General features: G+C 36.4%; 1 protein-coding gene across 2 annotated transcripts in view; it reads left to right on the forward strand.

Moving 5' to 3' along the window:
- Window positions 1-17,082, forward strand: part of cdk19 (cyclin dependent kinase 19) — a 68,263-nt gene that overhangs the window by 37,857 nt on the left and 13,324 nt on the right. For both annotated transcript variants that reach the window (XM_079433087.1, XM_079433088.1), the window contains exons 6-11: window positions 632-763; window positions 846-989; window positions 10,517-10,586; window positions 10,887-10,959; window positions 11,753-11,850; window positions 12,473-12,551. In XM_079433087.1, coding sequence (XP_079289213.1) covers window positions 632-763; window positions 846-989; window positions 10,517-10,586; window positions 10,887-10,959; window positions 11,753-11,850; window positions 12,473-12,551 — 596 coding nt within the window. The remainder of the gene's footprint in view (window positions 1-631; window positions 764-845; window positions 990-10,516; window positions 10,587-10,886; window positions 10,960-11,752; window positions 11,851-12,472; window positions 12,552-17,082) is intronic.

A 17,082-nucleotide genomic window follows, 5' to 3' on the forward strand; every position in this document is an offset into this window, starting at 1 on the left:
GCACAACTTATTGTTTAACCTCTCATGGGCTATGGTACATGGGACAAAACATGGTCAACAATTTCCATTGTTTTGAAAATAGCAAAATTTCTATTTTCCTATTAATCAAGCGCAGGGTTGCCAGGTCTGCACAACAAAACCAGCACAGTTGGTACTCAAATATAGTTCAGTCGTGTTCCTGAGGAAAATGTTTATAAAAAATTGCATGGAAATTCGCTCAAAGTGCATTCTGGGGGGGTTCTACCTCAGTCGAATAAAGGAGGGAGGTTTGCGGTAACAGTATAAGAGTAGCCCAATTCAGCAGGAAAACCGCAGACTTGGCAACACTGATGAAATGGTCTCTAGAATGTTCTCAATACAAATAATATATTATTCATTATTAAACATACTATTTTAATAATACATTTATTATTATAATTATGATGCCACATTGTCACTTCATGAACCCTAAAACCCACCAGTTATTAATAATATTGAATAAAATGCTTGCCAATGACAGTTTGTTACTAGCAGACAGTCTTCTTCTCCTATGTTCATGAAAAACAAAATGCATAGCTCACCTAAGGCTGAAATGATCTGCAAACATGATCAGAGTGGGCTATTTATGGGTTTCTATGTTTGTGTGTCTTAGCTGATATGGGTTTTGCCCGGCTATTTAACTCTCCACTGAAGCCTTTGGCCGATCTGGACCCAGTGGTCGTCACATTCTGGTACCGAGCCCCCGAACTACTGCTCGGGGCAAGACACTACACCAAAGCAATCGGTATGTTGTGCATTGTGTGTATTTCAGGCTGTCTGACTGTATTCTTTGCTATCTGTACTTAATATTCTTTGACTTTTTTCAGATATTTGGGCAATAGGCTGTATCTTTGCAGAGCTGTTGACGTCAGAACCAATCTTCCATTGCCGACAAGAAGACATAAAGACCAGCAATCCTTTCCATCACGACCAGTTAGATCGCATATTCAGCGTCATGGGTTTCCCAGCAGGTGACTGACCCAAAGACCACAGAATACCTTAAAGAGACTTTGACTGACCTTAGCTTATCTTATGGCCACCTTTACTCTGCCTCAATGTACTACTCTCAGGAATTCATTAGATTTGATTTGAATTAAATGGAAAAAAATAGACTGATCAGTTTAGATGAATCTAAATTGGAATGACTGGTCATGGCTGTTTCTGGCTGTTATGTTGGAAAAATAAATTTACTGTAGATTTACAATTTATGATAGTTAAATTACAACTGGAAGACCTGAGATTTATGTTTTTTAAGATTAGGATAGGAACATAATTTAAATTTCTACCCCCCGGTTTCACAGACAAGGCTTAAGCCTAGTCCTGGACTAAAATGTAAATCTGAGCTGTTTCAACTGAAAGAAACTTGCTTTGACTGATCTTAAACATGTCAGTGCCTTTGCTTTGTCTTAAGATGCACACCAGTAATGCTTTTTTCTGTTTATAGTCATGTTTATAAAAATTACTTAAATGTCCTAATTAAACTATGGCCTAATCATGGTTTAGGCTAAGCCCTGTCTATGAAACCAGGCCAATATTTCTTTTTCTCTTAGTGATATACTTGACTTGCCTCTTGCATTTCCTTTAAGTTTAAATATTGTATCTGTTTTTTACTTTCTATAAAGCCTGAATTCTTTTGGCCTTGTGTTGGCCCCCTTCCCACATGTATTTGAGCTGCAAATTTGATATATTAAATTAAGTCAAGTCAAGTCACCTTTATTTATATAGCGCTTTTAACAATACAGATTGTGTCAAAGCACTTAACAGTATCAAATTGGAGGAAAGAATGTCAGTAATGTATAAAAATAAGATTAAACACTCAATTTTCAGTTAAGGCATTTCATTATTGAGTTCAGAGATGTCATTGTCTAGATCAGTTTAGTTTAAATAGTATCTGCTAAATCAAATTGACGATAATCACTAGAAATTAAGTGTCCCCAACTGAGCAAGCCAGAGGAGACAGCGGCAAGGAACCAAAACTCCCTCTGTGATAGAATGGAGAAAGAAAACCTTGGGAGAAACCAGGATCAGTTGGGGGGCCAGTTCTCCTCTGGCCAGGAGATAATTGTTTATTTATTGTTTTAATTAAAATCTTTAAATGTATAAATTAATTTATTTATATTTTATGTTGTTGCAATTTATAACAATAATAGTATTATGTAGTTAGGTATTTTATTATATTTTTAGTTATTTTATTTTCTTTTAGTTTTAGTTTTATTGCATTTAAGTTGAGGTCTTCACTGGGGATATGTCCCCGGGGCTCATCCAGGTGTCCCGGCCTCTACTGACGATCAGGGAGACATCATCTCCCGTCGCCGATCCACCATCTGATCCGGACACGGACTGAGAAACAGAATAAGAAAGAAACAGACAAATATTAGTGTAGATGCCATTCTTCTTACGATGTAACGAGTACATCGTGTGTTATGGGGAGTGTTCCCGGTTCCGGTTGATCTAATTAATGCAGCCTAACAATCCTTTAATGGATTTAAATAATAGAATTGTATTAGTGTGTTATGTGTAAGCCAGGTTAAAGAAATCTGTCTTTAATCTAGATTTAAACTGACAGAATGTGTCTGCCTCCCGAACAGTGTTAGGTAGATTGTTCCAGAGTTTGGGTGCTAAATAGGAAAAGGATCTGCCGTCCGCAGTCGATTTTGATATTCTAGGTATTATCAAACGGCCAGAGTTTTGAGAACGCAGCAGACGTGGAGGACTATAATGTGATAAGAGCTCGCTCAAGTACTGAGGAGCTAAGCCATTCAGGGCTTTATAAGTAATTAACAAGATTTTAAAATCTATACGATGTTTGATAGGGAGCCAGTGCAGTGTTGCTAGAACTGGGCTAATATGGTCATACTTCCTGGTTCTAGCTGCTGCATTTTGGACCAGCTGTAGTTTTTTGATCAAGCGTGCAGAACAACCACCCAATAAATCATTACAATAGTCTAACCTTGAGGTCAAAAACGCATGAATTAGCATTTCTGCATTTGACGTTGAAAGCATAGGTCGCAATTTAGATATGTTTTTGAGATGGAAAAACGCAGTTTTACAGATGCTAGAAACATGGCTTTCAAATGAAAGATTGCTATCAAACAGCACACCTAGGTTCCTAACTGATGACGAAGAATCGACAGAGCAGCCGTCAAGTGTTAGATAATGTTCTAGGTTATTACATGTGGGGTTTTTTGGTCCGATAATTAACACTTCTGTTTTTTCAGAATTTAGCAGTAAGAAATTACTCGTCATCCAGTTTTTTTATACCGACTATGCATTCCGTTAGTTTCTCAATTTGGTGTGTTTCACCGGGCCGCGAAGAAATATAGAGCTGAGTATCATCAGCATAACAGTGAAAGCTAACACCATGTCTCCTGATAATATCTCCCAAGGGTAACATGTAAAGCGTGAACAGTAATGGCCCTAGTACTGAGCCGTGAGGTACTCTGTACTGCACTTGTGATCGATATGATACCTCTTCATTCAATGCTACGAATTAATGGCGGTCAGATAAGTACGATTTGAACCATGCTAAGGCACTTCCACTAATGCCAACAAAGTGTTCTAGTCTATTCAAAAGAATGTTGTGATCGATAGTGTCGAACGCAGCGCTAAGATCCAGTAGCACTAAGAGAGATACAACCACGATCAGATGATATAAGCAGGTCATTTGTAACTCTAATGAGACCAGTCTCAGTACTATGATACGGTCTAAATCCTGACAGGAATTCCTCACAGATACCATTTTTCTCTAAGAAGGAATATAATTGTGAGGATACTATCTTTTCTAGTATCTTTGACAGAAAAGGGAGATTTGAGATCGGTCTGTAATTAACTAGATCTTTGGTGTCAAGTTGTGTTTTTGAGAGGCTTAATTACAGCCAATTTGAAGGTTTTGGGGACATGTCCTAATGACAATGACGAATTAATAATAGCCAAAAGAGGATCTATGACTTCTGGAAGCAGCTCTTTTAGTAGTTTAGATGGAATAGGGTCTAACATACAGTTGGGCAAAAAAGTATTTAGTCAGCCACCAATTGTGCAAGTTCTCCCACTTAAAAAGATGAGAGAGGCCTGTAATTTTCATCATAGGTACACTTTACTTACTTAACTTTTGTCATTTAGCAGACGCTTTTGTCCAAAGCGACTTACAAATAAGAAAAAGTAACTAAAACTAAAAAGTTACAACTCTATAAATACTATCTACCCACATATTTAAGAAAATAAAGAAATTAAATAAAATTGACACATGCATATAACAACATTTCAATAATAAACATATCAATGAAAAAATTAAATAAAAAGCGATAATACTATCCCTTGCCGGTGTCCCTGCCCGGTGGAGTCGCACGGTAGAGTCGATGGTCTTTACACTCTTTGGTCTTCACACTAAGAGGGCTTCACACGACGACTGCCGCGACCTCTGCCGTGGTATAATAACCTTTTTTATACTAATCCAACAAATGATCATTTCAATTCAGCTGGACCCACTTTCCTGTTTATCAACTACAAATGGCCAAGCAAGTGCACACATGATACAGTACGAGACCAAACGCGATTTCAGCAACTCTCATCCCAGTAAACAAAATAAGCGTTTCCTAGCAACGGCAAATGCGCTAAACACTGAGACAAGTAAATACACTTACGAGCTGATTTTAAACTTCCGCTGATAGACTGCTTCTCTTAAAGACCACTTCATTACACTGCCTTCTGCTGGCGCTTGAACCCACTTTCCTGTTTATCAACTACAAATGGCCAAGCAAGTGCACACACTGACAAGATACACTATACAGTACGAGACCAAACGCGATTTCAGCAACTCTCATCCCAGTAAACAAAATAAGCCATACACTTCAACTATGAGAGACAGAATGGGGGGAAAGAATCCAGGAAATCACATTGTCTGATTTTTAAAGAATTTATTTGCAAATTATGGTGGAAAATAAGTATTTGGTCAATAACAAAAGTTCATCTCAATACTTTGTTATATACCCTTTGTTGGCAATGACAGAGGTCAAACGTTTTCTGTAAGTCTTCAAGGTTTTCACACACTGTTGCTGGTATTTTGGCCCATTCCTCCATGCAGATCTCCTCTAGAGCAGGGATGTTTTGGGGCTGTCGCTGGGCAACACGGACTTTCAACTCCCTCTAAAGATTTTCTATGGGGTTGAGATCTGGAGACTGGCTAGGCAGGACCTTGAAATGCTTCTTACGAAGCCACTCCTTCATTGCCCGGGTGGTGTGTTTGGGATCATTGTCATGCTGAAAGACCCAGCGACGTTTCATCTTCAATGCCCTTGCTGATGGAAGGAGGTTTTCACTCACGATACATGGCCCCATTCATTCTTTCCTTTACACGGATCAGTCGTCCTGGTCCCTTTGCAGAAAAACAGCCCCAAAGCATGATGTTTCCACCCCCATGCTTCATAGTAGGTATGGTGTTCTTTGGATGCAACTCAGCATTCTTTCTCCTCCAAACACGACGAGTTGAGTTTTTACCAAAAAGTTCTATTTTGGTTTCATCTGACCATATGACATTCTCCCAATCCTCTTCTGGATCATCCAAATGCTCTCTAGCAAATTTCAGACGTGCCCGGACATGTACTGGCTTAAGCAAGGGGGACTGTCTGGCACTGCAGGATTTGAGTCCCTGGTGGCGTAGTGTGTTACTGATGGTAGCCTTTGTTACTTTGGTCCCAGCTCTCTGCAGGTCATTCACTAGGTCCCCCCGTGTGGTTCTGGGATTTTTGCTCACCGTTCTTGTGATCATTTCGACCCCACGGGGTGAGATCTTGCGTGGAGCCCCAGATCGAGGGAGATTATTAGTGGTCTTGTATGTCTTCCATTTTCTAATAATTGCTCCCTCAGTTGATTTCTTCACACCAAGCTGCTTGCCTATTGCAGATTCAGTCTTCCCAGCCTGGTGCAAGTCTACAATTTTGTTTCTGGTGTCCTTCGACAGCTCTTTGGTCTTGGCCATAGTGGAGTTTGGAGTGTGACTGTTTGAGGTTGTGAACAGGTGTCTTTTATACTGATAACAAGTTCAAACAGGTGCCATTAATACAGGTAACGAGTGGAGGACAGAGGAGCCTCTTAAAGAAGAAGTTACAGGTCTGAGAGCCAGAAATCTTGCTTGTTTGTAGATGACCAAATACTTATTTTACCAAGGAATTTAACAATTAATTCATTAAAACTCCTACAATGTGATTTCCTGGATTCTTTCCCCTCATTCTGTCTCTCATAGTTGAAGTGTACCTATGATGACAATTACAGGCCTCTCTCATCTTTTTAAGTGGGAGAACTTGCACAATTGGTGGCTGACTAAATACTTTTTTGCCCAACTGTATATGTTGTTGGTTTAGATCAGGGGTCACCAACCTTTTTGTGAGTGAGGGCTACCTGAAGGGATAAAATGGTCTCAAGGGCTACTTGTTTAATATACTCCAAATAAATAAATATAATTTTATTTATCATTGTCACATATACATACATACATGACATTACTGTTTTCTCACAAGCATTTTCAATGTTTTTATCAAACCAGGAAAATATTTATCCTGATGATTGTGAAAATGATATCACAATCATTTTTTTCCATGTAATACAATATTAATCATGATATTAATTTACCATTAATGGGGAAGGAAATGCTTTCCACGTTTGTTAGACCTTGACAATGAAGGTTTGTCAAATTATGTGTTTTCCTTTAGATTTTTTTATGGATTCTGTGTTTTATGATTCAGTTAAAAAAAAAAAGCATTTTCATTTTATCAGATAAGATGCTGCACAACGGAACTGTATAAATTAATAATAATAAAAAAATAACTTGGTCATATGATATTCCTTAAAATTATATTATTATTATTATTACTTGCATTTTAGTATACAGTAGTAATATAATCGGTCAAAATATATTACAAAAGTAAAATATATATAATATATAATTTATACAAAAGTTAAACTGGGCTTTTATTTTGGCGGATTGTCGTGAAGGTCTTTCAGTTTTAGTTTCAGCATGTATTTGACGGTAATTTTTCTCAAATGAAACTGCATGAAGCTGGTGAAGTGATTCTCAGAGCAGCTCTGGAGATGAAGTGTGTTCATGTCCTCATATATTGAGACACAGATGCTGAAATGAGTCATGTGTGTTTGAGTTTGTGTATCAGACGAAACTACTCCACACATTCACACAGAGACACACAAAACAGACTTATTAGCGACATGCACTGACTGGCTGCTGAAGCATTAATTTATGGTGTGTGATATGATGTTACATTAATCCATATTGAGTAAAAATGTCCAGCTTATCATCATTATTAACAATTTTTATCATAATCTCGATATGATATCATTTATCACCCGGCGCTAATTCAGGCTGGCTGGCGACTCAGAGACTCCATGCACCAGGTGCTCGCGGGCACCACGTTGGTGACCCCTGGTTTAGATGATTTAACAAGTTTATTCAATTCTTCCTCTCCTATAGTAGAAAATGAGTGGAATTGTTCCTCAGGGGATCTATAGTGCTCTATCTGATGCGATACTGTAAGCTGACGGCTGCATGATTACAATTTTATCTCTTATAGAATCGATCTTGGAAGTAAAGTAGTTCATAAAGTCATTACTGCTGTGCTCTTGGGGAATGCCAACACCTGTTGATGCTTTATATTTCGTAAATTTAGCCACTATATTGAATAAATACTGGGGGTTATGTTTGTTTTCTTCTAGAAGAGACGAAAAGCAATCAGATCTAGCAGTTTTTAATGCTTTTCTGTAGGATAGGGTACTTTCCCACCAAGCTATACGAAATACCTCTAGTTTTGTTTTCCTCCAGCTCCATTTTCCGGGCTGCTCTCTTTAGGGTGCGAGTGTGCTCATTATACCACGGAGTCAGACTGTTTTCTTTGATCTTCCTGAAGCGTAAAGGAGCAACTGTATCTAAAGTGCTAGAAAAGAGAGAGTCCATGGTTTCTGTTACATCATCAAGTTGTTCTGCGCTGTTGGATATGCTGAGGAATTGAGATAAATCAGGAAGATTACTTACAAAGCAGTCTTTTGTGGTAGAAGTGATGGTTCGACCATACTTGTAACAAGGTGTAGAATTTACAGTTTTAGCTATATGGAGTTGACACAAGACTAGATAATGATCTGAGATATCATCGCTTTGCTGCAGAATTTCAACACCACTAACATCAATGTGACAGTATTAAATCTAGAGTATAATTTCGACAATGAGTAGGTCCTGAAACGTGTTGTCTAACCCCAATAGAGTTCAGAATGTCTACGAATGCTGATCCTAATGCATCTTTTTCATTATTGACATGGATATTAAAATCGCCAACAATTAAAACTTTATCTGCAGCCAGTACTAACTCAGATAGAAAATCAGCAAATTCTTTAATAAAGTCTGCGTGGTGCTCTGGTGGCCTGTATACAGTAGCCAGTACAAACATCACAGGGGATTTATCACTAACACGTGTTTCTCTAGATAATGTTATACGCGGCACCATAACTTCAAACGAGTTATACTTAAAGCCTGCCCTCCGAGAAATACTGAGAATATTGCTATAAATTGTAGCAACACCTCCCCCTTTACCTTTTGGACATGGCTCATTTTTATAGCAGTAATCTTGGGGAATAGACTCATTTAAAGTAATGTATTTATCTGGTTTTATGATCATTGATTAAATCATTTACAAAAAGTGGTTTTGTAGAAAGGGACCTGATATTCAGTAAGCCAAGTTTTATCAATTGCTTCTCTGTATTGTAAGCATTTTTTATTTGTTGAACATCAATTCAATTGTTACTCTTAATTTGGTTTGGATGTTTTCTGTATTTTCTAGTTCTGAGAACAGACACAGTCTCTATAGTGTGATATCTGGGTGAAGGAGTCTCTATGTGCTGAGAATTAACTGATTTCTGTGATATTACTTATATTAGCATATATTAGTGATACTGGGTTGAGTTATTTGTTTTAACTTAAGTGTTACATAATGTGAAGCAGTTTGTACAGTGATAAAAGACTCATCATTTTTTTTTTTTTTTTGTTGAATCAATCAATTAATTAATGATGTTGTTTTGTGGGTTTATATGAAATAGATTATACCACAATAATAGACCAGCATGAAAAAACATGATGCAGCAGTTGCTGCAAATGGTTGTACAGAACACACTGGAAGATAGAAGACAATATAGATGCCAATCCAAAAGTGCTCACATTTCATAGACAACAAAGCAACATATTCAGTTGTACTTGTGGATTGTCATGGTAGGTGTTCTAAGTGAAGCGCATGATGAAGATGAATTAGCAATAACAGTCTTAAATATATAAAGCCACAAGAAAACTACTGGTTACTCGCTTACCACAAATTATTAATGAAAACAGACAAATACTCATGGAGAACTGAGGGTTCATAAGCAGGAATCAAGCAAAGGAAAACTAATGAGATAATCGGACAACAGGTGAACTGAATGAGTAATTAAACAGACTAGGGAAAACTAGGTCAAACAGGGCCAAAACAAAAACATAATGCCACAGAAAACAGAGCACAAGCTAGGTGGATATTTACTAAACAGGGTAAATAACGTGAGAGTGCGGCGATGGATTTCCATTATGCAATTTACCAATCCACCAGCGCAAATTAGCGAAGGGCCACAAAAAAGCAGAGCCGATGATGTAAGGCAGGCATGTGTAATCTACTACAAACACAGGTGTAATATGAGTTAAGACATGCTATTTTGGGTGTTAAATAATGGCGCAAATACCACTAAACTGAATAACAAACCTTAGTAAATCACCTTGCATGATTTATTTAACTACTCTCTTCCCTTAAACTTTGTGTTTGAAATTGAAACTCATAAATGCATATGCAATTAGATTAGCTGCAAAAGTAACTGTGCCACATCTTTTCATCACTAATTTTCACTTTGTGTCTTTTAGTAAATCCTGAAAATAGTTTTTTAACACCGAAAGAGTGTTTGCACCAAATTTGATGTAATGTGCTTCTGAAAAACTCTCATTGAATTTACATTTTCTGCTACTGAGGTTATGATACAGGTGGGGTTTTGGGTAGAGTAATTACAGATGTAACAACTGCATTTAATTTTACAGTACATGCTCTTAGGTGTACTTACAGTGTACTTACCTTACAAACTGCTGGATAATATAAGTGATCTATATGATTTAAGGTTAGGTTTAGGGGTAAGATGAGGGTTAGTACCTAGTTATTTACCTCTTTATTGTAAATAGCATAATAAGCACGTGTACATGCAAGACTCTTCAGTAAAGAACTAGTACTAAATGCAGATGCTTTCATTTTAAGTACAGTGTTACAAATGCACACTATAGTACCAAATAATTGTAACAAATGCATAATTTTCAAAAGTACATAGTAGTTAGAGACACCTAACAAGTGAGTTAAAGTGTTATTATTAGTCCTTATTTGGACTCGTAGCCTTGTTAAATGTCACTGTGCACTATTATATTATGTTTATGTATAATTCCTAGATAAAGACTGGGAAGATATCCGGAAAATGCCAGAATATCCTACTCTACAGAAAGATTTCAGAAGAACCACGTGAGTGCAGTGCTCTTTAACAGAATAAGAACAAATGTATTCTCAACAGCAAAAACTAAATGAGTGTTGATATTACATTGTGATTTATATTAATTTATGTGAGTGTTTAACTGAATTTGTTGATGTAAATCTTTTCTAGCTGTATACACAAGAACAGCAAGGCAGTGCATCAGTTCAGTTCTCTACTGTCTGAACACAGCTAACTTAGTATATGTATTATATTTTGTGTAAAGTCTAGCTATACCTAGAGTTTTACCACTGAGTGTGTATATATAGTGATTCTTTGGATGTGTTTTGCAGATATGCCAACAGCAGTCTTATTAAATACATGGAGAAACATAAAGTCAAACCAGACAGCAAAGTGTTTCTACTGGTGAGTCTATTGTACACTTGTATATGGAATCAACTTTAACTCATATAAAAGAGACAGTACTATGAAGATGTCTTAAACACATTATGGCCCGGTTTCACAGAGAGGGTTTAGACTAAACCAGGATTAGACCATAGTTCAATTAGGACATTTTAAGTCATTTTTATAAATGTGCTTAGAAAAAAACATTACTGGTGTGCTTTTTGAGACAAAACAAAGGCACTGATACATTTTAAGATCAGTCAGTGCAAGTTCCTTTCAGTTGAAACAGCTCAGATTTACAGTTTAGTCTGGGACTAGGCTTAAACCTTGTCTGTGAAACTGGGGGTACATGTTTAAAAAAAAATTAGTTTTAAGGTGGTTACTTATGTAAATAATTTGCTTAAGTGTTGCAGTTGGAAATTAAATTAATACATTTTAGGCATTCCTAAAAATTGCAATAATCCAGTAAGATTTTTAAATGAAGCATGGCTTCATTGGCATGGCCCACACAGAGTCATTCTTGGATTACACGAAGATATAGTCTATATAAGCAATTTTGTTATCCTGAGTGTTTCTTACATAAAAACTTTGGAGGTTTTGTGAAATAATTAGTTAATGTTATATCTGTCTATTTATTCTGTAATAATCATCTATCTATTTGTTCAGTATAGTTAGTCTATTAAATTGCCGCATTTAGTGTCCATACATCAAATATGGCCAAAAACATGCCTAACCGTAGCTTTAACACCAAATAGTCAACTAATGATCTAATCTAGTTTATCCTTCCCACAGTAATTAATCTAATCTAATCTAGCTCCAGAAATTGCTGACTATGGACCCCACCAAAAGAATTACTTCTGAGCAGGCACTGCAGGACCCATATTTCCTGGAGGACCCCTTACCTACATCTGAGTAAGACTCATTCCATACGCACACACATTTAGACACATGCTGAGTAATCTCAGAGTAGAAAACAAAACCAAATGTATGTGGTCACCCAAAAATAACACCCATATGTACTTGTTCATCATGAACTTTCAAAACAATTAGCATTAATAGGGAGTTAATCTTCTCTAAAGGCTTTCCCAACTGTAGAAACAAGGCTATGGGAAGTTCATTTTATGTTCATATATTTCATGTTCAGTAGTGTTCATGTCTGAGCTTTGGTTTAGTGTTCTGCATCAGACTCAATGGATCAACTTTTATGGAACTCACTTTGTTCACTTTCATGGTAAAAGAGAAAAAGTACGTAATTCTCTAGAGTGTCGTTCTGTGCCATTGCAATAAGATTTGCTTTCACTGGAACTTAGCCAAACCCTTAAATTAGAAGTGGGTGTCTGCTTTGTTTTCACCATGTAGTGTAGCATACCACAGATATTTCCTGTTTTTCCTCTTTCAAAATCTTTTATAGCAGCTTAAACAAGAACCATAGTTGTTCACCTGCAATTAATTTACCAAATTTACATGAAAAACAGTTGTAGTTCCTATAAAAACTGCTTTAATGTTTTCTTTGTGTGCATGTGTGTGTTTTTAGTGTATTTGCAGGATGTCAGATTCCCTACCCCAAACGTGAGTTTCTAAGTGAGGATGAACCAGAGGAGAAAACAGAGAAGGTAACAATGGCTGATGTAAAAAAAAATTCTCACTTTTTTTCTCATTTAAAAACTTTTTTTCACACTGTATCCAGTTCTGATTAGTTTTTTAGATGTGATCTTTAGCACTGACTTTCCAGACTGTAATTTTGCAAAGAATGAAATCAGATCCTTTTGTTTGGATATTGTAGTCGATATCCCATCTACATTGGTTGCTATAGTTTTACTTAAGAGCAACGACTAGAAACATATAAGAAGTAGACTAGAAATGTTTATATCTCTAATATGATCTGTCATATAACATCTTATTGTGATAAGATAATTGTATTTACATGTGCTGTGCGAGAACCATTCACCATTCAATACATAGTGAATGTCACATTTGAACGTAAATGTTATTTAGATCTGCTGGACTCCTAATATTCTTCAGTTACTGGCCCTACTCATGAGCAAGTTAACTCTTTGAATTTATATCTCTAGGGCCTCTGATCTAATAATACTTACATTATTAATAATTGTTTATCTGATCATATACCTGTTATGTTTAATGTTTTCTATCCATGTAAACCCTCCACTCTTCAGCCTTTTTATGTTATATTCCCACCTTATTACTTCATCCACAGCTCTGGACTTCACAGAAGTTTATATAGCCACCTCATTTTGGAGTTTTATTAGGTCTCCCCTCCTTCTGTTGATCCAGAGGAGTTAGTCACAGTTTAATTGTGTTTGTACAGACATTGTTGACTCTGTTGCTCCAGCTATCCGGTGCGTTGTGATTGGCTGAATACCTCAAGTGTGAGACGGAAAAGGTATGCACCTTACCGTATTGTGATGCCGTGTCCTGGCGCGACGACACAAAAACAATAAAACCCATTATAAACGAGGCATTTGTTGCATCCAGTGGGGACATAATTATTGATTATAAATGACTTGTACTGTCTTTTTGCGCGTCGCGTTGCATCGCGCCACGTAAACATTACCATGTCTGCATTTGTGATCAGAGAAATGACAAACAACAAGCACTACTCTACACTGCTCAAAACTCGCGTTTGAATAGTCAGTGGCAAATTCTTTAAATATGAAAACATACTTACAGGCTGTGAGTCAGAAGCACTAGACTGTCCTTGCAAAGTTGGAATTACCCTACTTTATAGAAACAGCCTTTGTGCAAAGCTGGCAGGCTTCTCCCTGGTTCAGGAAATAGTCCTCCATAAAATGCGCTGCACACACACTAATATTTGGGTTGAACTGTTCTGGAACAGTGTTGTAAATACAACTTAACCACTGATTTGTAGTTGTATCCTCTTTTGGAAACCCAAACAAAGTAGTTTCGCTTTCACAATGAAACGCAACGTCTCCAGGACTTGGCGCCGGCAGCAGCAACAACACTACTACGAGAATAAAAATCACACCATCTTTCTTTGCGTATACATTTGGCCGGTGTTTTGCAAATCTTCCCACACCGTGACGTAAACATGTGGGGGCGTGTTTGAATGAGCCATTTTAGGAGGGCGTGGTCGAGTCTTAACTTTTATAAAGAATATCTCTTTTGAGATAGAGACTTTAAGACTTTTTTTTAGGTTTTGAGACTTTAGTCTTTGCAACTTCAGGGATCTTATCTATGCACAAACAGCTTGTAACACTCCAAAGAGAAAGGAAAACTTGAAATCGCTTCATATGACCCCTTTAATGCGATTAGACTTAATTATAAGCTCACTTTTTGTTTTTGTGATGTGATTCCATATTCCATAGGACTAAATTTCAAGGGACAAGGGAATCATTTTTTTTCTCTCTTAAGGACAGATTACTTATTGTCTACCTATTAGTTGTGAGGTCCCTCAGGGACATGTTATAGGACCTAAGTGATTTTCTTTGTACATGCTTTACTTTAGCCTTACATTTTTTATTTAAATATGGAGTAGATAATGTATGGGCTATATTTGCTTTTCAGACTACCAACTACTGAACTTGTTTGATTTTCCTTTTGTGGACTGTCTGAACAGCCATAGGCGGTTAGTTAATGCAGTGTTTATTGTAAGTATGAGCAGTTTTGAACATCAAAGGACATTGTGATCTTGAGCAAGGCACTTTGGTGCTCCTGGGAGATTGTCCCTGTAAAATGTGTACTGCAAACTACTTTGGATAAAAGCATCTGCTAAAATGACTGCTTTCTTATAGTCTACTGCTAATTTGTAATGTTACTCGTTCCAGTGGAACTAAGAGGGAAGCTGAGTGTAGGTGCAGAAAAGAGAGAGCAGCAGAGCAAGAGCTCAGATAGCAGTGTTGTTAAGCTTTGCACTCGGTCACTGAAGGATGAAATGTATCCAAGCAAAAGGCAAACAAATGCAAACAAACAAACATACACACGGCATAAAATAACCATATCATTTCTGCAATGCTAGAGTGAGCCAATATTTACTTTTACATTTAGTGGTTTTGGCCACACAATATAATGTTCATGCAACTGCTGCTTTTCTGGGTAGCACAATTTCAGGATGGCTGTGAGTGTATTTGAAGAAATTAACCTTGCAAACATAACCACGCATCCATTATTACAGAGACCTACAGACACTAATTGGGTTCCTACCACACAAAGGCCCTGATTTACAAAAGGTTTGCATGTACAAAATACATGCACACTTGACAGCACACACAAAAAAGCTGATCTAATAACACTAGTCTACTTAAGATTGTAGCTTTTATTCTCGTGTCATTTTCAGTGGGTTTCCCATGATGAATTTGGTCATTTGGGACATTTAATTATTCATACACAAAACACAAGATGCTGTCATTGCATACCCAGTGCATTCATGCAATATTAAATTATTTATTGGGAGCAATTTTTTTGTTCAAAATTATATTTATTGAAGTAAACATCATAAATAGGCTTTGACAGTCTCAAACTGTTGCTACCCAGCATATCAACAAACATTTTAGGATGTTTTTAACATACATTCCTAGCCTACACAGGACTCTTGGACATTTTACAGCAACCTATCCAATTAGATTTCAGAGCTAGAAATATGCCTTTTTTAATTACTGGTTGATTAATATAGATTTTTGACTGTGTCTTTGAGATGGATGATATATATGATATCACACTGTTTAAATCGCACATTCACAACAATTGCATTCCATCAATTTCCGTCAATCAAATTTATAAATATTTTATATAATATTTTTGTCTATACAAGCTTGTTAATGGCAATGGAAATAATTCTTACATTCTTTGCTGGCCTAGTGGACCCAATGTAAAATAAAAAAATTAAAATGAATGTAAATTTAAAGAGACAAGTGACTTCCAAATTGTTGAAACAGAATAACAAGCCAATTATATAAAAACATTTTTTTTTTTAAATTTCAGACATAGAATAAAATTTATGTGTGTGTGTGTGATACAAGCAAAACTTTTAATTATAATACTCTTCACAATTTTTTGTGAAGAAAGTAATGTAGAACGTAAACATTTGAAGATTTTTTTTTTATTTGCACAGTCATGTATGTTGCAACTAAACAGATTTATAGAAATGAACATCTTTTATTTTTATTAATTTAATTTCATCTCTATGTTTTAATCTAAATAATGTTCGCCGTATCTTACTAGTTGACACAAGCATGCATGTTTTCTTTTTAATGACCTCCCATTTACAGGTACATCTCAAAAAATTGGAATATCGTGAAAGCTTAATTTTTTTGTAACTTATTTCAAAAAGTGAAACTTTCATATATATTTTACATTCATTACATGTAAAGTAACACATTTCAAAAGTTTTTTTGTTTTCATTTTGGTGATTAGAGCTTACAGCTCATGAAAGTCAAAATCCAGTATCTCAATATATTAGAATATTTATATTTGAGTTTCATTTAACGACCATCTCTACAGTATAAATTCAGGGTATCTCTTGTTCTTTGAAACCACAATAACGGGGAAGACTGCTGACTTGGCAATGGTCCAGAAGAAAATCATTGACACCCTCCACAAAGAGGGTAAGTCACAGAGGGTCATTACTGAAAGGGCTGGCTGTTCACAGAGTGCTGTATCAAAGCATATTAAATGCAAAGTTGACTGGAAGGAAGAAATTGGTAGGGAAAGGTGCACAAGCAACAGAGATGACCGCAAGTTTGAGAATACTGTCAAGTAAATCTGATTCAAACACTTGGGAGAGTTTCACAAGGAGCGGACTGAAGCTGGAGTCAGTTAATACTGATGTTATTTAATCTGTGACTTTTGATGCACATCTCATGTGCTCATATATATAGAGAGATAAAAAAGAGGTCTTGTGTGCCAGGAAAGGTCATAAAAACCATGTAAACATATATAAAAATATATATACTGTATATACAGGTACATCTAAAAAAAATCAGAATATCATGAAAAACTGATTTTTTTTTTTTTTTGTAACTAATTTAATTTAACTTCTGAACCAGAGACAACGTCAGAAGGGCTGTGGAGAAAAAAAACTGGACTGTTGCTCAGTGGTCCAAAGTCCAGAGTCCTCTTTTCAGATAAATTTTAATTTTGGAAATCAATGTCTGGAGTCTGGAGGAAGAC

Source organism: Barbus barbus (assembly GCF_936440315.1).
Source record: "Barbus barbus genome assembly, chromosome: 14".
Lineage (NCBI taxonomy): Eukaryota > Metazoa > Chordata > Actinopteri > Cypriniformes > Cyprinidae > Barbus > Barbus barbus.